The sequence below is a fragment of the Scyliorhinus torazame genome, chromosome 8 (assembly GCF_047496885.1).
Source record: "Scyliorhinus torazame isolate Kashiwa2021f chromosome 8, sScyTor2.1, whole genome shotgun sequence".
NCBI lineage: Eukaryota > Metazoa > Chordata > Chondrichthyes > Carcharhiniformes > Scyliorhinidae > Scyliorhinus > Scyliorhinus torazame.
Genome location: NC_092714.1, coordinates 278116610 through 278138456, shown reverse-complemented (window position 1 = coordinate 278138456; position 21847 = coordinate 278116610). Strand labels below are relative to the sequence as shown.

Genomic DNA, 21847 nt, shown 5'->3' with positions numbered 1-21847 from the left:
CTGTTAATGTCAGGCTGCAGCATCATCCGGTACTGATAAGTTGGAACGTCATATCTGCTGGATTGAAGATCCTCAAATCCGAAAAATGAATCCGCATCTGCGTCGGATTCAATGTGGGGGCCGCCAATGTGCAACACGAAAGGTTCGTCCGAGTCATAGTCGTATAGGACCACGGAGCTATCATTGGGCTCGCGAGGTCCGGAAACACTGTAAAGATCGTCATCGAAGTATTCGAGGTCGGAATCATCGGCTTGTGCGTAGGTAACTGCTTGTCGGAGGGTTCTTCGGAGGTCAAATTCATCTCCTGGGTCAATTTGCGGCACTGTGCTGTCATTCCAGGTGAGGGAAGGTTGTTTTACAGCTTTAACAGATTTTTGTTTTTTTGATTTGGGACGTTTCTCTTTTAAATTGGATTTGGGACGTTTCCCCTTTAAATTGGTGCAGTCTGGGGCCTCTGACATCCTGACGCTCGGTATGTAGCACGTAGGAAGCGACTGCGCATGCTCAAATCGCTGTTCCTTTACCGATGGCCATTTTCTTGACTGCGCATGCGCAGCATCTCGCGCATGCGCAAACGAAACTTCCGGTTCTGCGCACTGCTCGCGCAACTGTGCTAGCGTGATACCTTTAGCAAGATGGCCGCCGACCTCGACCCAGCCCCCTCTCAGGCCCGGGATTTCGGCCTCTGGGAATTCGGGCTCCGGGATCCCAGCCACGAGGTGAGTACTGCAGCTTTTCTTACCTTTACTTGCCGATTGGATTGCGTTTTCTTCACAGTACTTGGAGAATTTGTCCAGGACTGCCTGGTAATCGTACCTTTGCTGCCTCCTGAAGAACCTGAACCTTGTGAATATTTCTCTTGCCCTTGCACCGGCGATGATGAGGAAAAATTCAATTTTTTCGCTATCATCCAGGTCTTGGAGTTCAGCTGCCACCAGGAACAATTCGAACCATTGCCGGAATCGCCGCCAGTTTTCGCGGAGATCGCCGTAGCACTGGAGCGGCTGCGGAACCGGGAGCTCTATCATTTTGCCTGGGCACTGCTGGTTGTCTGTGTACACGGAGGTATGCCGGCAGGTATCGATCCACTCCTGCACCATGTGGTGTTGGGTGCTCTGGTGCACAGATGAGCCAACACAGTTGTATGTGGTACAACTCTATTTTATTTTAACTCTTATAATACAGTTCGTTCTGGATACTCTGCACGTGCTGTCTCCCTGAGTGTGTTTGGTAGCAGATGTGTCCTGGTCCTCCTCTGCAGCTAATACTGACCACCGGGGGTCGTGTCTGTGCTTTTATATCTTTCTGTCATTGGTTGTGGTGTTGTGTGTTCTGATTTGTCTGTTGGTGTGTCTATCATGATGTGTGTGTTTGAATATCATGACATCCCCCCTTTTTACAAAGATATGTGCCTACGTGGTTATAAATATAATTGTGTCGTGAGTGCATCTAAGAGTGTGTGTGTGTGTTATGTACAGCGTGTGTATATGACGTAACTATTTACATGGGGCGATGTCGGGTGCGTCACACTAACAAGGTTGTACCATAACAAAACTTGGATGCGAGAGAAAAAAAAAACTTGAACATTGGTCCGGTCAGACGATATCTGGAACAATAAACAACAACAGGTTATAATACAGAAGTGTTTGACTTTTTGAACGTATGAACAGCGTTATAAGTCCAGTCTAATGGGTGACCGCCTCAAGAATGGGCTGGTCCTCAAGCCGGTTCAGCTGTGGAGATTTGGGGTCACACTGGTTCACCTTGGACTGTTGGAGGTGATGCTGTTGCCGAAGTCTCTACTTTACCATTTGTTGTACTTCGTGCAGTGCTTGGTTTTTTCATTCGTGCAAATATAACATTCAACATCTTTGTTAGTGGTGCCTTGGCTGTGGTTTGGTTCTGGTGGCGATGGAAGGGGCATGATCCGTGGCATCTCCACGAAGTCATCCTTGGGAACCAGTGGAGGATCCGGCGTGTGCGTACGGTTCAGTTGCGAGCGTGGAAGGCGGCGCAAAGCTCGCTGATTGCGCCTACGCACCAATCCATCCGCCCTGCATGCCAGGAACAAGGTGGAGTCTTTTTTCTTTTTATGTTTGTGGTGGACGGCATCTTGTAGCCGATGGGTCGTTGCCATCGAAGTAGCACCATCACTAATATCATGCAAGGCGATGACTGTGCCAGATGTGGAAGTTGGCCGAGACCGTGCACGCTGGTTCCGGCCACCTGCTATGCCGGAAGGGCGACTCCGCAGAGAAACGTCGAAGCATGTCGCCTTGGAGAGAGAATTGTTGCTCGCATCAACGTCTGGCGATGGCGCGAATTGGTGTGTCCATCTTGGACCGCCGGTGCTGGTTGCCACTGCCGACCCAGTGGGACTGCCACGCGATCCATTCCCTGTCGCCGTGGCATCCGCCGTCACCCTGAGCGTGCCATCACCGAGGCCGCGACACCGCCCGTCCGGAGCAAGGTCTGGCGTGCGCAAATCAGAGTCGGCGCTTGGCTGCTCCCCATCTGGAGTCCGGTCTGCCTTCCGTCGATGCCCCCCGTCCGGAGTCCCAACAGGTTCACTGGAGGCAGCCGAGATTCCCTGAAGCTGCACTTCTGGAGTCGGAACATGCAGGAATGCACCAACCAGTGGAGAGGCTCGAGCCATCGAGGGTGGAAGCGGTGCGCCGCCACCGCAGTCGTCAGTGGTCCCACCGTGATCGTCGAGTGCCTCGGTACGCACTAGGCGAGGTCTGTCACCTTGCACCTTTTGCATGGGAAGTGGGATGCTGTCGTCACTCGTCTCACATCCCGTGGATAGATCCTCATTAGCAGCTTGCTGTTCACTAGGGTTGGATAAATTGTCAGAGTTTTCATCTGGTGGTGCACACCATGTCGGTGGACTGTCATTGTCTTGCCGTTGTCCTTCATTTGGGCTTTTCTTCTTTGGAATTTTAAATCTTCCCCCAGACATTGCAGAACCTTGTTTATTACCCCCAAATTCTCCCATATGTATGGTCTCGAATATAGGATCCAATGTTTCTATCGACATTGTACTATTTTCCAAAGAACATTCCGTTTCACTTTTCTTCTCAGGTACCTCATATGTATCTTTGTCTAATGTACATGCCTTCATGGTCTCTGGGTCTGATTTTGCTGGGACTGGCATGGTCACAGTCTCTCTTTTACTGTTCTCAATTGCCCACATTATACTCCCCATACATAACTGCTTAATCACTGGGGTTAGTGTGGTACAATGGATAATCGGGTCGACCTTATCTGCATCTTCACCATTAGTGGAAAGCACACTTGGTTCACTTGAAACTGCTGTGGGTTTTAAATTCGTTATCTGGCTACTCGATGTCGGTGTCCTCAGGATTCTTGCTCCAATGTTCTGCTCATTTATCAGTGGAGTGTGTATAGGTTCAATGCAATTAATGTTCCCCTCAAGGTTTGAAGAGTCATTACTGACTAACTGCTGGTCTCCGAAGTTGGGATTTTTGCGGCGTTGTGTTGAAGGGAGACATTTGTCCCTGCTGTAGATATGATTCAGGTTGTGTTATTTCCATTACCTGAGGATCAATGTCGTGTCCATTTTTTCGATCCGTACTAAAACACTGGCAATTCTCAGTCTGCTCCTTGCAAGTTAAACATTCAATAAATTTCTTTAGCAAATCCTCAGCATCCTTCTGTGGCCGTGCAGCATTATTAATCTCTGTTCGGCTATAATGATCCTGAAGGTCAGCGCATAAACCTTTTTTCTTCGGGCTTGGACGAGGCGATTCTTTTGGCTTGTCTTCAGTTGGGCTTGAACAGTCATCAGCGCTGTGCCCTTCATTGTAGCATGAGAGACCTTCATGGTCATGCTGCTGTGTAGTGGAGCATGGTAGGCTGTTATAGCCTTCTTGCTGTTCACGTGAGCATGGCAGACTTGCATCATCTGCCGCTGGTTGGTCAGGAGAGGTTGCTAGACCCTCATGGTCATGTTCCTGCAAGGACTGCACATTGGAGTCTTGCGTTGCTTCTATCGTGGAGGCTGTCCACGAGCTCTCTGTGGAGGCTTGTGACACTGGAGTCACTTCTTGTTCGTGCAAGGACTGCGCTCTGGAGTCTTGCGTTGCTTCTATCGTGGAGGCTGTCCACGAGCTCTCTGTGGAGGCTTGTGACACTGGAGTCACTTCTTGTTCGTGCAAGGACTGCGCTCTGGAGTCTTGCGTTGCTTCTATCGTGGAGGCTGTCCACGAGCTCTCTGTGGAGGCTTGTGACACTGGAGTCACTTCTTGTCCGTGCAAGGACTGCGCTCTGGAGTCTTGCATTTCTGCAATTGTGGAGTCTGTCCACGAGCTTGCTGTGGAGGCTTGTGACACTGGAGTCACTTCTGGTTCATGCGAGGACTGCGCTCTGGAGTCGTGCATGTCTTCTTTCATAGAGTCGGGAACGTTGAGCGGGACGTGGACCACGCTCTGTGTGGCAGCAGGGCGCTCTCCGTGTGCTTGCACCGCTCCCTGTCTGTTAATGTCAGGCTGCAGCATCATCCGGTACTGATAAGTTGGAACGTCATATCTGCTGGATTGAAGATCCTCAAATCCGAAAAATGAATCCGCATCTGCGTCGGATTCAATGTGGGGGCCGCCAATGTGCAACACGAAAGGTTCGTCCGAGTCATAGTCGTATAGGACCACGGAGCTATCATTGGGCTCGCGAGGTCCGGAAACACTGTAAAGATCGTCATCGAAGTATTCGAGGTCGGAATCATCGGCTTGTGCGTAGGTAACTGCTTGTCGGAGGGTTCTTCGGAGGTCAAATTCATCTCCTGGGTCAATTTGCGGCACTGTGCTGTCATTCCAGGTGAGGGAAGGTTGTTTTACAGCTTTAACAGATTTTTGTTTTTTTGATTTGGGACGTTTCTCTTTTAAATTGGATTTGGGACGTTTCCCCTTTAAATTGGTGCAGTCTGGGGCCTCTGACATCCTGACGCTCGGTATGTAGCACGTAGGAAGCGACTGCGCATGCTCAAATCGCTGTTCCTTTACCGATGGCCATTTTCTTGACTGCGCATGCGCAGCATCTCGCGCATGCGCAAACGAAACTTCCGGTTCTGCGCACTGCTCGCGCAACTGTGCTAGCGTGATACCTTTAGCAAGATGGCCGCCGACCTCGACCCAGCCCCCTCTCAGGCCCGGGATTTCGGCCTCTGGGAATTCGGGCTCCGGGATCCCAGCCACGAGGTGAGTACTGCAGCTTTTCTTACCTTTACTTGCCGATTGGATTGCGTTTTCTTCACAGTACTTGGAGAATTTGTCCAGGACTGCCTGGTAATCGTACCTTTGCTGCCTCCTGAAGAACCTGAACCTTGTGAATATTTCTCTTGCCCTTGCACCGGCGATGATGAGGAAAAATTCAATTTTTTCGCTATCATCCAGGTCTTGGAGTTCAGCTGCCACCAGGAACAATTCGAACCATTGCCGGAATCGCCGCCAGTTTTCGCGGAGATCGCCGTAGCACTGGAGCGGCTGCGGAACCGGGAGCTCTATCATTTTGCCTGGGCACTGCTGGTTGTCTGTGTACACGGAGGTATGCCGGCAGGTATCGATCCACTCCTGCACCATGTGGTGTTGGGTGCTCTGGTGCACAGATGAGCCAACACAGTTGTATGTGGTACAACTCTATTTTATTTTAACTCTTATAATACAGTTCGTTCTGGATACTCTGCACGTGCTGTCTCCCTGAGTGTGTTTGGTAGCAGATGTGTCCTGGTCCTCCTCTGCAGCTAATACTGACCACCGGGGGTCGTGTCTGTGCTTTTATATCTTTCTGTCATTGGTTGTGGTGTTGTGTGTTCTGATTTGTCTGTTGGTGTGTCTATCATGATGTGTGTGTTTGAATATCATGACAAGAAGGATGCAGACTTCCTGGTAATGGGCAGACTTCCTGGTAATGGGCAGACAACATGTCAGATAAAAATTCAACATGAAAAAGTGGGAAATGATGTATTAACATATAAACAGAGAAAGATAGATGGCACAAGAGATCATTCAACACCTCTTGTGTGCTATCTGAAAAAGCTATCAAGTCTAACCCTACTTTCCAGCTCTTAGTCGATAGCCATGAGACGCTTCAAGTGCATATCCCAGAATTTGTTTAATGCAGTGAAGATTTCTGCCTCTTTCAGGCAGAGAGTTCCAGACTCGACCACCCTCTAGTTGAAAATATTACTCCTCAATTCCCCTCTAATCCTTCTACCAATTATTTTACTGATTCAGAAAATAGGTCATGAGGAACATAGCAATTAGGAGCAGAAGTCTTCAATTCAGTCCTTGGAGCCTGCCCCGACATTCAGTCAGATCAGACCTGATCCCAGCCTCAAATCTACCTCCCTAACTGTTGCCATAGTCCTTTGACCCATTTTTAAAATCAGAAATATATCTACGTCCTTCTTGAAACCATGTAATGCTTTTATACCATTTAAACCGCACTATGGGGCAGCGAGTTCCACAAATTCACCACCCTCAGTTCTAAATCTACCGCCTCTCAACCTATATCTGTGACCTCTCATTCCAGATTGCCCCACAAGGGGGAGCATTTGGTCTACGTTTACTTTATCAATCCCTTTTAGTATTTTATACACCTCGATCAGTTCCCCTCTCATCCTTCTAAACTCCAGCGAGTATAAACCCAAACTGTTTAATCTCTGCTCACTGTTTAACCATCTCTCTTCTAGGGGCGGGTTTAGCACAGTGGGCTAAACAGCTGGCTCGTAAAGCAGGACAAGGCAGGCCAGCAGCGCGGGTTCAATTCCCGTACCAGCCTCCCCGAACAGGCGCCGGAATGTGGTGACTTTTCACAGTATCTTCATTGAAGCCTACTTGTGACAATAAGTGATTATTATTATTATCATACACCAACCCTTTCATCCCCGAATCAATCTGGTGACCCTCCTCTGAACTGCCTCCAATCACCACATCCTTTCTCAAATAAGGAGACCGAAACTGGACACAATACTCCAGATGTGGTCTCACCAACACCCTATACAATTGCAACAACACTTCTCTACTTTTATACTCCAGTCCTTTTGCAATAAACGCTAACGTTCCATTTGCCTTTTTAATTACCGGCTGCACCTGCAAACCGACTTTCTGTGATTCATGAACAAAGACACCCAGATCCCTCTGCCCAGCTCCCCCTGCCCAGCTCCCTCTGCCCAGCTCCCCCTGCCCAGCTCCCTCTGCCCAGCTCCCCCTGCCCAGCTCCCTCTGCCCAGCTCCCCCTGCCCAGACACATTTTGAATCTGCTTTGCGTTTAGATAATAATTTGCCTTTCTATTTTTTTGGCCAAAATGGATAACCTCACACTTATCCATGTAATAATAACAATAATAATTGCTAATTGTCACAAGTAGGTTTCAATGAAGTTACTGTGAAAAGCCCCTAGTCGCCACATTCCGGCACCTGTTCAGGGAGGCTGGAACGGGAACTGAACCCATGCTGCTGGTCTTGCTCTGCATTACAAGCCAGCTGTTTAGCCCACTGTGCTAAACCAGCCCCTGCAAAGCTCCATCTGCCAGATTTTGGCCCAATCTCCGAGCCTACCTATATCCGTCTGTAAACTCTGTATCTCCTCTTCATTGCCTGGTGTCCCACCTATTTTAGTATCATCCGCAAATTTTGCTATGTTACACTCTGTCCCTGCTTGCAGATCATTTATATAAATTGTAAACAGTTGAGGTCCGAGGACTGACCCCTGTGGCACCCCGCTCGTTACAGTTCACCAGCCAGAGAAGGACCCATTTATCCCGACCCTCTGCTTTCTGTCAGTCAGTCCTCAATCCAATCTAGTACTCTACCCCCAGTCCCCTGCGACCTCACCTTCTGGATCAGCGTTTTTTGCGGCACCTTGTCAAATGCCTTCTGGAAGTCTAGATGTACCACATCCACAGGTTCCCCATTATCCACCTTGCTGGTTACATCCTCGAATAACTCAAACAAGTTTGTCAAGCATGACTTACCCCTCGTAAAACCTTCCTACCCACTCCATTTAGGCCCCTTATCATTTTCTACACCTCAATTAAGGTTTCCCTCAGGTTCCTCTGTTCTATTGAAAACAACACCAGTCTATCCAATCTTTTGTCCCTCCATAGTGCAGTCTCATCTTTCCTATAGTGCGGTGACCAGGAGCAGACGCAATGCTCAAGCCGCAGTATAACTTGTGGTTTATACATTTCCAGCATAACCTCCTTGTCTTATATTCCATGCCTTGACTAATAAAGCTCCATAGCTTGTGCGCTTTCTTAACCATCTACCTACTTGTCCAATCACATTCAGGAATCTCTGGATATTCACTCCAATCTACCGCTGTTCCTCTGCACTCTCAGTATCCGCACATTTATTGTCTATTCCTTTCCCAAATGCATTGCCTCACACATCTCTGCACTGAATTCCATTTGTCACTTTTCCGCCAACAGTGGCAGGATCGGACAGAGTCAGCATGAATTGATGAAGGGGAAATCATGCTTGACAAATCTACCGGAATTCTTCGAGGATGTAACTAGTAGAGTTGACGAGGGGGAGCCAGTCGATGTGGTTTATTCGGACTTTCAGAAGGCTTTTGACAAAGTCCCACATGAGAGATTAGTGTGTAAAATTAAAGTGCATGGGATTAGGGGGAGTGTATTGAGATGAATGAAAACTGGTTGGCAGACAGGAAACTAAGAGTAGGAATTAACAGGTCTTTTTCCAAGTGGCCGGCAGTGACTAGTGGGGTACTACAGGCATCGGTGCTGGGAACCCAGCTAGTCACAATATATATTAATGAGTTAGATGAGGGAACTAAAACGTAATATCTCCAAATTTCAGATGACACAAACCTTTTTTTTAAATTTAGAGTACCCAATTCTTTTTTTCCAATTAAGGGGCAATTTAACGTGGCCAATCCACCTACCCTGCACATCTTTGGGTTGTGGGGGTGAAACCCACAGACACGGGGAGAATGTGCAAACTCCACACGGACAGTGACCCAGAGCCGGGTTCGAACCACAGCGCCGTGAGGCAGCAGTGCTAACCACTGCGCCACCGTGCTGCCCCTGGTGACACAAACCTGGGTGAGCTGTGAGGAGGATGCAGAGATGCTTCAGTGTGATTTGGACAGGCTGAGTGAGTGGGTAAATGAATGGTAGATGCAGTATAATTTGGAGAAATGTGAGGTTATCCACTTTGGTAGCAAAAACGAGAAGGCAGACTATTATCTGAATGGCCATAAATTAGGAGGGGGGAATGTGCACCGAGACCTGGGTGTCCTCCTGCACCAGCCACTGAAGGTAAGCATGCAGGTACAGCAGGTGGTAAAGAAGGCTAATGGTATGTTGGCCTTCATAGCGAGAGGATCCGAGTACAGAAGCAGGGATGTCTTGCTGTAATTATACAGGGCCTTGGTGAGGCCACACCTGGAGTATTGTGAGCAGTTTTAGTCTCCTTATCTGAGGAAGGATGTTCTTGCTCCAGAGGGAGAGCAGCGAAGGTTTACCAGACTGATTCCTGGGATGGCGGGACTGATGTATGAGGAGAGATCGAGTCGGTTAGGATTGTATTGGCTGGAGTTCAGAGGGGGAATCTCATAGAAGCCTATAAAATTCGAACAGGACTGGACAGGGTCGATGCAGGAAGGATGTTCCCGATGGTGGGGGTGTCCAGAACCAGGGGTCACAGTCTGAGGATACGGGGTAGACCATTTAGGACAGAGATGAGGAGACATTCCTTCACCCAGAGAGTGGTCGGCCGGTGGAATTCGTCACCACAGGAAGGAGTTGAGGGCAAACATTGTATGTTTTCAAGCAGCAGTTAGATATAGCAGTTAGGGTGAAGGCGATCAGAGGATATGGGGGGAAAGCGGGATGAGGCTACTGAACCTGATGATCAGCCATGATCAGAATGAATGGCGGAGCAGGCTCGAGGGGCCGAATGGCCTCCTCCTGCTGCTATTTTCTGTTTCTATAACTTCCTGTAGTCTACAGCGATCCTCACCACTGTCAACCACATAAACAATTTTTCTATCCTTTGTAAACATCTTGATGATATCCCATTTACTGGCATGTACATCATTTGATATTAACCACGGAGAGCATGGAATCCATTGCTCAGCTCCATGGAAACCCACTACAAACAGTTTTCCAGTCACAGAAATATGTGTCAAGCCTTATCCTGTTTCCTGTCACTCGGTAAAGTTTATGGTACGTTGGCGAGACCACGCATTGGCTGCAACAACGAATGAACGGACATCGCGCGACAATCACCAGGCAGGATTGTTCCCTTCCAGTCGGGGAACACTTCAGCAGTCAAGGGCATTCAGCCTCTGATCTCCGGGTAAGCATTCTCCAAGGCGGCCTTCAGGACACGCGACTACGCAGAATCGCCGAGCAGAAACATATAGCCAAGTTCCGCACACATGAGTACGGCCTCAACTGGGACCTGGGATTCATGTCGCATTACATTCATCCCCCACCATCTGGCCTGCGAAATCCTACCAACTGTCCTGGCTTGACACAATTCACACCTCTTTAACCTGGGGTTACCCCATCTCTGGATCTGTAAAGATTTAATTACCTGCAAATGCTCGCATTCCAAGCATTGTCTTGCATCTTTGAATTTGTCTATATATATGTTTCTGGAACCTGCCTCTTCATTCACCTGAGGAAGGAGCAGTGCTCCGAAAGCTAGTGATTTGAAACAAACCTGTTGGACATGAACAGGAATATTTAGAGAGCAATGGAATAGACGAGGCAGAGTAATGGGATAGAGCGGGGGGAGCAATGGGATAGAGTGGGGGGGGAGCGTTGGGATAGAGCAGGGGAGCAATGGGACAGACAGGGGGGAGCAATGGGATAGAGCAGGGGGAGCAATGGGATAGAGCAGGCGGAGTAATGGGATAGAGCGGGGGGAGCAATAGGATAAGGGGGAGCAATGGGATAGAGCGGGGGGAGCCACGGGATAGGGCAGGGGGAGTAACGGGATAGAGCGGGGGAGCAGTGGGATAGAGCGGGGGGAGCAATGGGATAGTGCGGAGGGAGGTATGGGATAGAGCGGGAGTGCAATAGGATAGAGCGGGAGGAGGTATGGGATAGAGCGGGGGAGTAATGGGATGGAGCAGAGGGAGCAATGGGATAGAGCGGGGGAGCAATGGGACAGAGCGGGAGGTACGGGATAGAGCGGGGGGAGCAATGTGATAGAGCAGGGGGAGCAATGGGATAGAGCGGGGGAGCAATGGGCTAGAGCGGGGAGCAATGATCAATGGGATAGAGTGGGGGGAGCAATGGGATAGAGAGGAGGGGAGGTATGGGCTAGAGCCGGGGAGCAATGGGATAGAGCGGGGGAGCAATGGTCAATGGGATAGAGCGGGGAAGCAATGATCAATGGGATAGAGCGGGGAAGCAATGATCAATGGGATAGAGCGGGGAAGCAATGATCAATGGGATAGAGCGGGGGGAGCAATGGGATAGAGCGGGGGGAGCAATGGGATAGAGCGGGGGGAGCAATGGGATAGAGCGGAGAGAGCAATTGGATAGAGTGGAGGTAGCAGTGGGATAGAGCGGGGGGAGCGATGGGATAGAGCGGGGGGAGCGATGGGATAGAGCGGGGGGAGCAAAGGGATAGAGAGGGGGGAGCAATGGGATGGAGCGGGGAGCAATGGGATAGAGCGGGAGGAGCAATGGGCCAGAGCAGGGGGAGCAATGGGGTAGAGCGGTGGGAGCAATGGGATAGAGCAGGGGGAGCAATGGGATTGAGCGGGGGGAGCAATGAATAGAGCGGGGTGGGCAATGGGATAGTGCGGAGGGAGGTATGGGATAGAGCGGGAGGAGGTATGGGATAGAGCAGGGGAGCAATGGGATGGAGCAGAGGGAGCAATGGGACAGAGCGGGAGGTATGGGATAGAGCGGGGGGAGCAATGGGATAGAGCAGGGGGAGCAATGGGGTAGAGCGGGGGGAGCAATGGAGTAGAGCGGGGGGAGCAATGGGATAGAGAGGGGGAGCAAAGGGATAGAGCAGGGGGAGCAATGGGGTAGAGCGGGGGGAGCAATGGGATAGAGTGGGGGGAGTAATGAGATAGAGCAGGGGGAGCAATGGGGTAGAGCGGGGGGAGTAATGGGGTAGAGCGGGGGGAGTAATGGGATAGAGCGGGGGGAGCAATGGGGTAGTGCGGGGAGCAATGGGGTAGAGCGGAGGAGCAATGGGGTAGAGCGGGGGGAGCAATGGGGTAGAGCGGGGGCGGCGATGGGATAGAGCGGGGGAGCAATGGGGTAAAGCGGGGGGAGCAATGGGGTAGAGCGGGGTAGCAATGGGGTAAAGCGGGGGAGCAATGGGGTACAGCGGGGAGCAATGGGGTAGAGCGGGGAGCAATGGGGTAAAGCGGGGGAGCAATGAGGTAGAGCGGGGGAGCAATGGGGTAGAGCGGGGGAGCAATGGGGTAGAGCGGGGGAGCAATGGGATAGAGTGGGGGGAGTAATGGGATAGAGCGGGGGAGCAATGAGATAGAGCAGGGGGAGCAATGGGGTAGAGCGGGGGGAGTAATGGGATAGAGCGGGGGGAGCAATGGGGTAGTGCGGGGAGCAATGGGGTAGAGCGGGGGAGCAATGGGGTAGAGCGGGGGGAGCAATGGGGTAGAGCGGGGGCAGCGATGGGATAGAGCGGGGGGAGCAATGGGGTAGAGCGGGGGGAACGATGGGGTAGAGCGGGGGCAGCGATGGGAGAGAGCGGGGGGAGCAATGGGGTAGAGCGGGGGAGCAATGGGGTGGAGCGGGGTAGCAATGGGGTAAAGCGGGGAGCAATGGGGTAGAGCGGGGGGAGCAATGGGGTAGAGCGGGGAGCAATGGGGTACAGCGGGGGAGCAATGGGGTAAAGCGGGGGAGCAATGGGGTAGAGCGAGGGGAGCAATGGGGTAGAGCGAGGGGAGCAATGGGGTAGAGCGGGGGAGCAATGGGGTAGAGCGGGGGAGCAATGGGGTAAAGCGGGGGGAGCAATGGGGTAAAGCGGGGGGAGCAATGGGGTAGAGCAGGGGGAGCAATGGGGTAGAGCAGGGGGAGCAATGGGGTAGAGCGGGGGAGCAATGGGGTAAAGCAGGGGAGCAATGGGGTAGAGCGGGGGAGCAATGGGATAGAGTGGGGGAGCAATGGGATAGAGCGGGGGGAGCAATGGGGTAGAGCGGGGGGGGCAATGGGGTAGAGCGGGGGGAGCAATGGGATAGAGCGGGGGGAGCAATGGGGTAGAGCGGTGGAGCAATGGGGTAAAGCGGGGGGAGCAATGGGGTAAAGCGGGGGGAGCAATGGGGTAGAGCAGGGGGAGCAATGGGGTAGAGCAGGGGGAGCAATGGGGTAGAGCGGGGGAGCAATGGGGTAAAGCAGGGGGAGCAATGGGGTAGAGCGGGGGAGCAATGGGATAGAGTGGGGGAGCAATGGGGTAGAGCGGGGAGCAATGGGGTAGAGCGGGGGGAGCAATGGGGTAGAGCGGGGAGCAATGGGGTAGAGCGGTGGGAGCAATGGGGTAGAGCGGGGAGCAATGGGGTAGAGCGGGGGAGCAATGGGGTAGAGCGGGGGGAGGTATTGGCTAGCTAATGACCTTATCTGTTTATTTGGCGGTGTTACCCGTGCATTAAATGTTGGCCAGGGCTCTTTTTCAGAATATTACCCTGGGAGCTTTTTCATCCAGTGAAGATATCAGATGGGTCCTCAGTTTAATGTCTCCCATAGTTCAGATATTCTCATAGTTTCAATACGACAATATTACTTTTTAATAGCTTTTTAATTCCTAATTTTATTTAATTAATTGAATTAGCTGCCATGGTGAGATTTGAACTAATTTCTCCAGGTGGTTCTGAATTTCACATGACCGCATTTCTGCCAACCCACCTCATTCCATTCCCCTCAGCTGTATTTAACCTTCGAGCTGTGACACCTGCCCTATTCAGAGTGGGCCACATCCACAGGAGCTGGGCACGTTAGTGAGGCATCAGCATTCTCCTTACAGATGATCACTAAGTTTGTCTTCGGCTACATTTTACTTACAGAATGTTTTTTCTGTTTGACAGGACATTCATAAACCATAGTAGATCCTGAGGTTTAAACGGAACCAGTACCAGATGAACATTGGATTCAAGGTCCTTGGCACTCTCTGGGTACATAAAGTGGTGGGTGGTCTTCTTGCCCACATCAGCCTCATATCCCGTTGTCACTGCCCCGTTCATTCTAAGGTGAAAAGCCAAAGTGTTACTGCCATGGTCAAATTCACACAAAGAACAAAGAACTAAGAAATGTACAGCACAGGAACAGGCCCTTCGGCCCTCCAAGCCCTTGCCGACCATGATGCCCGACTAAACTACAATCTTCTACACTTCCTGGGTCCGTATCCCTCTATTCCCATCCTATTCATGTATTTGTCAAGATGCCCCTTAAATGTCACTATCGTCCCTGCTTCCACCACCTCCTCCGGCAGCGAGTTCCAGGCACCCACTACCCTCTGTGTAAAAAACTTGCCTCGTACATCTACTCTAAACCTTGCCCCCCGCACCTTAGACCTATGCCCCCTAGTAATTGACCCCTCTATCCTGGGGAAAGACCTCTGACTATTCACTCTGTCTATGCCCCTCATAATTTTGTAGACCTCTATCAGGTCTCCCCTCAACCTCCGTCGTTCCAGTGAGAACAAACCAAATTTATTCAACCGCTCCTCATAGCTAATGCCCTCCATACCAGGCAACATCCTGGTCAATCTCTTCTGCACCCTCTCTAAAGCCTCCACATCCTTCTGGTAGTGTGGCGACCAGAATTGAACACTATACTCCAAGTGTGGCCTAACTAAGGTTCTATACAGCTGCAACATGACTTGCCAATTCTTATATTCAATGCCCCAGCCAATGAAGGCAAGCATGCCGTATGCCTTCTTGACTACCTTCTGTGTTGCCCCTTTCAGTGACCTGTGGACCTGTACACCTATTACAGGTGTTACACCTGTACACCTGTACAAATTCAAATTCTTCCGTCAAAACCTTAAGGTGCAAGACTAATGGGCTAGATTGCCTGTTCTTGAGACTAAGTGCACCCATTTAATGGTTCCTTGCAACATCAAAAGCAATTAAGTGTTGTCTGCTGTGACAAAGAGGAAGTGAAATCACTTAGCTCCCTTTGATGTGGTGAGGAAATGTCAATCATTTCAAGAGTGTTTATAAACATTGTGGTTAGCATCAAAGCAAGGTACTAGCGATGCATTCAAACGTGAAGGGAAACGTAGACCAATAATCCACCAAGCACCTGTCTCTGGACTAATAAAACTGTCAATCACTGGCTAGTGCAATGTATTGCTGTGTGAAATTGAATGAAAGATTTGCATTTCAAAGGCAGTCATGGGATTTGAAGCCATTTGAAGTCTACTGGGCTTTTGAGAAACCTTCTGACACTTGTAACAACTGCTGCTTTAAACACTTTTATGTGAGGCAGTAGATGTAAGGGAAGGGCAAGTGAAAATGCAGTGATTCTGCCCTATACTGCCTGGACTGCTCTTTAGCTTGCAGGCGGGGTCTCTGATGGGGGGTCCGATGGGGGAACCTGTTGGGGGGGTCTGATGGGGATGGATGTGTGGGGCAAGATTTGCATTGTGGGAGAGAGGGGCCCTTCCAATGAACTTTAAGGGGCTCCAGCGCCGAGGATATTTTTCAGCAGGTGTTCCATTCTCCACCGATCAGTAAACCCAATCCCAGCATCGGACAATGGAGTATGCATCCCAATGACTGGCTTTTACTCAAAGTTCCCTGTCTGATGGCATCCCAAATTCCCAACAGTTTTGCGTGGAGAGTTAAGGTACCCTACCAGAGGAATAGGCAGGAAGGTTTCTGCTGCTGCTATTCAATCATTGCATTGCATTATCTGTGGATGATTGGGTCTGTAAAAGGTGGGCAGTGATGTAAGAGGTGGGCAGTGATGTAAGAGGTGGCAGTGATGTAAGAGGTGGCAGTGATGTAAGAGGTGGGCAGTGATGTAAGAGGTGGCAGTGATGTAAGAGGTGGGCAGTGATGTAAGAGGTGGCAGTGATGTAAGAGGTGGGCAGTGATGTAAGAGGTGGCAGTGATGTAAGAGGTGGCAGTGATGTAAGAGGTGGCAGTGATGTAAGAGGTGGGCAGTGATGTAAGAGGTGGGCAGTGATGTAAAAGGTGGGCAGTGATGTAAGAGGTGGCAGTGACGTAAGAGGTGGGCAGTGATGTAAGAGGTGGCAGTGATGTAAGAGGTGGGCAGTGATGTAAGAGGTGGGCAGTGATGTAAGAGGTGGCAGTGATGTAAGAGGTGGGCAGTGATGTAAGAGGTGGCAGTGATGTAAGAGGTGGCAGTGATGTAAGAGGTGGGCAGTGATGTAAGAGGTGAGCAGTGATGTAAGAGGTGGCAGTGATGTAAGAGGTGGGCAGTGATGTAAGAGGTGGGCAGTGATGTAAGAGGTGGCAGTGATGTAAGAGGTGGGCAGTGATGTAAGAGGTGGCAATGATGTAAGAGGTGGCAGTGATGTAAGAGGCGGGCAGTGATGTAAGAGGTGGCAGTGATGTAAGAGGTGGGCAGTGATGTAAGAGGTGGCAGTGATGTAAGAGGTGGCAGTGATGTAAGATGTGGCAGTGATGTAAGAGGTGGGCAGTGATGTAAGAGGTGGCAGTCATGTAAGAGGTGGCAGTGATGTAAGAGGTGGGCAGTGATGTAAGAGGTGGCAGTGATGTAAGAGGCGGGCAGTGATGTAAGAGGTGGGCAGTGATGTAAGAGGTGGCAGTGATGCAAGAGGTGGGCAGTGATGTAAGAGGTGGCAGTGATGTAAGAGGTGGCAGTGGTGTAAGAGGTGGCAGTGATATAAGAGGTGGGCAGTGATGTAAGAGGTGGCAGTGATATAAGAGGTGGGCAGTGATGTAAGAGGTGGGCAGAGTTCCACCAGCTCCCACAGGAAAATAGACAAGCCAATCATATTTAATTGAAGAATGAGCTCTGCAGACTCTGTGCACTGAGATTGCAGCCGTTGACCAGGTGACTCAATGGAAATCGATGTGAGGACACCCAGACTCCAGGGTGAGGAGTTGACCACACAATAATCTTCAATTAAAGTTTTCCAGCAACTTCCAGCATTCAGTTTCTGGAGCTGCTGGTGACCACCCACAGTGCGGGATGGGCAGGGGACACAGTGCGGGATGGACAGAGGGACACAGTGCGGGATGGACAGAGGACACAGTGCGGGATGGGCAGAGGGACACAGTGCGGGATGGGCAGGGGACACAGTGCGGGATGGACAGAGGGACACAGTGCGGGATGGGCAGGGGACACAGTGCGGGATGGACAGAGGGACACAGTGCGGGATGGGCAGGGGACACAGTGCGGGATGGACAGAGGGACACAGTGCGGGATGGTCAGAGGGACACAGTGCGGGATGGGCAGAGGGACACAGTGCGGGATGGGCAGGGGACACAGTGCGGGATGGACAGAGGGACACAGTGCGGGATGGTCAGAGGGACACAATGCGGGATGGGCAGGGGACACAGTGCGGGATGGGCAGAGGGACACAGTGCGGGATGGGCAGGGGACACAGTGCGGGATGGACAGAGGGACACAGTGCGGGATGGTCAGAGGGACACAGTGCGGGATGGACAGAGGGACACAGTGCGGGATGGGCAGAGGGACACAGTGCGGGATGGGCAGGGGACACAGTGCGGGATGGGCAGAGGGACACAGTGCGGGATGGGCAGAGGGACACAGTGCGGGATGGGCAGAGGGACACAGTGCGGGATGGGCAGGGGTCACAGTGCGAGGGACACAGTGCGGGATGGACAGAGGACACAGTGCGAGGGATACAGTGCGGGATGGACAGAGGGACACAGTGCGGGATGGACAGAGGACACAGTGCGAGTGATACAGTGCGGGATGGACAGAGGGACACAGTGCGGGATGGACAGAGGACAAAGTGCGAGGGACACAGTGCGGGATGGACAGAGGACACAGTGCGAGGGATACAGTGCGGGATGGACAGAGGGACACAGTGCGGGAAGGACAGAGGGACACAGTGCGGGATGGGCAGGGGACACAGTGCGAGGGACACAGTGCGGGATGGGCAGAGGGACACAATGCGGGATGGGCAGGGGACACAGTGCGGGATAGGCAGAGGGACACAGTGCGGGATGGACAGAGGGACACAGTGCGGGATGGACAGAGGGACACAGTGCGGGATGGGCAGAGGACACAGTGCGGGATGGACAGAGGACACAGTGCGGGATGGGCAGAGGACACAGTGCGGGATGGACAGAGGACACAGTGCGGGATGGACAGAGGGACACAGTGCGGGATGGGCAGAGGGACACAGTGCGGGATGGACAGAGGGACACAGTGCGGGATGGGCAGAGGGACACAGTGCGGGATAGGCAGAGGGACACAGTGCGGGATGGACAGAGGGACACAGTGCGGGATGGACAGAGGGACACAGTGCGGGATAGGCAGAGGGACACAGTGCGGGATGGACAGAGGGACACAGTGCGGGATGGGCAGAGGGACACAGTGCGGGATGGACAGAGGGACACAGTGCGGGATGGGCAGGGGACACAGTGCGGGATGGACAGAGGGACACAGTGCGGGATGGGCAGGGGACACAGTGCGGGATGGGCAGAGGGACACGGTGCGGGATGGGCAGGGGACACAGTGCGGGATGGAAAGAGGGACACAGTGCGGGATGGGCAGGGGACACAGTGCGGGATGGGCAGAGGGGCACAGTGCGGGATGGGCAGAGGGACACAGTGCGGGATGGACAGAGGGACACAGTGCGGGATGGACAGAGGGACACAGTGCGGGATGAGCAGGGGACACAGTGCGAGGGACACAGTGCGGGATGGGCAGAGGGACACAATGCGGGATGGGCAGGGGACACAGTGCGGGATGGACAGAGGGACACAGTGCGGGATGGGCAGGGGACACAGTGCGGGATGGACAGAGGGACACAGTGCGGGATGGGCAGGGGACACAGTGCGGGATGGGCAGAGGGACACAGTGCGGGATGGGCAGGGGACACAGTGCGGGATGGACAGAGGGACACAGTGCGGGATGGGCAGGGGACACAGTGCGGGATGGGCAGAGGGGCACAGTGCGGGATGGGCAGGGGACACAGTGCGGGATGGGCAGGGGACACAGTGCAGGATGGGCAGAGGGACACAGTGCGTGATGGGCAGAGGGACACAGTGCGGGATGGGCAGGGGACACAGTGCGAGAGACACAGTGCGGGATGGGCAGGGGACACAATGCGGGATGGGCAGAGGGACACAGTGCGAGGGACACAGTGCGGGATGGGCAGGGGACACAATGCGGGATGGGCAGAGGGACACAGTGCGGGATGGGCAGAGGGACAGAGTGCGAGAGACACAGTGCGGGATGGGCAGGGGACACAATGCGGGATGGGCAGAGGGACACAGTGCGGGATGGGCAGAGGGACACAGTGCGAGAGACACAGTGCGGGATGGGCAGAGGGACACAGTGCGGGATGGGCAGGGGACACAGTGCGGGATGGGCAGAGGGACACAATGCGGGATGGGCAGGGGACACAGTGCGGGATAGGCAGAGGGACACAGTGCGGGATGGGCAGAGGGTCACAGTGCGGGATGGGCAGAGGGACACAGTGCGGGATGGACAGGGGACACAGTACGAGGGACACAGTGCGGGATGGGCAGAGGACACAGTGCGGGATGGACAGAGGACACAGTGCGGGATGGGCAGAGGGACACAGTGCGGGATGGGCAGGGGACACAGTGCGGGATGGACAGAGGGACACAGTGCGGGATGGGCAGGGGACACAGTGCGGGATGGGCAGAGGGACACAGTGCGGGATGGGCAGGGGACACAGTGCGGGATGGGCAGGGGACACAGTGCAGGATGGGCAGAGGGACACAGTACGTGATGGGCAGAGGGATACAGTGCGGGATGGGCAGGGGACACAGTGCGAGAGACACAGTGCGGGATGGGCAGGGGACACAGTGCGGGATGGGCAGGGGACACAGTGCGGGATGGACAGAGGACACAGTGCGGGATAGGCAGAGGGACACAGTGCGGGATGGGCAGAGGGACACAATGCGGGATGGGCAGGGGACACAGTGCGGGATGGGCAGAGGGACACAGTGCGGGATGGGCAGAGGGACACAGTGCGGGATGGGCAGAGGGACACAGTGCGGGATGGGCAAGGGACACAGTGCGGGATGGGCAGAGGGACACAGTGCGGGATGGGCAGGGGACACAGTGCGGGATAGGCAGGGGACACAGTGCGGGATGGGCAGAGGGACACAGTGCGGGATGGGCAGAGGGACACAGTGCGGGATGGGCAGGGGACACAGTGCGGGATGGACAGAGGATACAGTGCGGGATGGGCAGAGGACACAGTGCGGGATGGACAGAGGACACAGTGCGGGATGGGCAGAGGGACACAGTGCGGGATGGGCAGAGGGACACAGTGCGGGATGGGCAGAGGATACAGTGCGGGATGGGCAGAGGACACAGTGCGGGATGGACAGAGGACACAGTTCGGGATGGGCAGAGGACGCAGTGCGGGATGGACAGAGGGACACAGTGCGGGATGGGCAGAGGGACACAGTGCGGGATGGGCAGAGGATACAGTGCGGGATGGGCAGAGGACACAGTGCGGGATGGGCAGAGGACACAGTTCGGGATGGGCAGAGGACACAGTGCGGGATGGACAGAGGGACACAGTGCGGGATGGGCAGAGGGACACAGTGCGGGATGGGCAGAGGACACAGTTCGGGATGGGCAGAGGACACAGTGCGGGATGGACAGAGGGACATAGTGCGGGATGGGCAGAGGACATAGTACGGGATGGGCAGAGGACACAGTGCGGGATGGGCAGAGGACACAGTGCGGGATGGGCAGAGGACACAGTTCGGGATGGGCAGAGGGACACAGTGCGGGATGGGCAGGGGACACAGTGCGGGATGGGCAGGGGACACAGTGCGGGATGGGCAGAGAGACATAGTGCGGGCTGGACAGAGGACACAGTGCGGGATGGACAGAGGACACAGTGCGGGATGGACAGATGGACACAGTGCGGGATGGCAGGGGACACAGTGCGGGATGGACAGAGGGACACAGTGCGGGATGGACAGAGTCACACAGTGCGGGATGGGCAGAGGGACACAGTGCGGGATGGACAGAGAGACACAGTGCGGGATGGGCAGGGGACACAGTGCGGGATGGGCAGGGGACACAGTGCGGGATGGGCAGGGGACACAGTGCGGGATGGGCAGGGGACACAGTGCGAGGGACACAGTGCGGGATGGACAGAGGACACAGTGCGAGGGATACAGTGCGGGATGGACAGAGGGACACAGTGCGGGATGGACAGAGGACACAGTGCGAGGGATACAGTGCGGGATGGACAGAGGGACACAGTGCGGGATGGACAGAGGACAAAGTGCGAGGGACACAGTGCGGGATGGACAGAGGACACAGTGCGAGGGATACAGTGCGGGATGGACAGAGGGACACAGTGCGGGAAGGACAGAGGGACACAGTGCGGGATGACCAGGGGACACAGTGCGAGGGACACAGTGCGGGATGGGCAGGGGACACAGTGCGGGATAGGCAGAGGGACACAGTGCGGGATGGGCAGGGGACACAGTGCGGGATGGACAGAGGGACACAGTGCGGGATGGGCAGGGGACACAGTGCGGGATAGGCAGAGGGACACAGTGCGGGATGGGCAGGGGACACAGTGCGGGATGGACAGAGGGACACAGTGCGGGATGGGCAGAGGGACACAGTGCGGGATGGGCAGGGGACACAGTGCGGGATGGGCAGGGGGACACAGTGCAGGAT

The 21847-nt window shown here is 53.6% G+C and overlaps 1 protein-coding gene across 6 annotated transcripts in view; it reads right to left on the bottom strand.

Moving 5' to 3' along the window:
* st3gal8 (ST3 beta-galactoside alpha-2,3-sialyltransferase 8) overlaps window positions 1–21847 on the bottom strand; it is a 154987-nt gene that overhangs the window by 26488 nt on the left and 106652 nt on the right. For 5 of the 6 annotated variants that reach the window (XM_072515398.1, XM_072515400.1, XM_072515399.1 and 2 more), the window contains one exon: window positions 14036–14215. The exons of the other annotated variant lie outside the window; for it this stretch is intronic. In XM_072515398.1, coding sequence (XP_072371499.1) covers window positions 14036–14215 — 180 coding nt within the window. The remainder of the gene's footprint in view (window positions 1–14035; window positions 14216–21847) is intronic. 6 annotated transcript variants of the gene reach the window in all.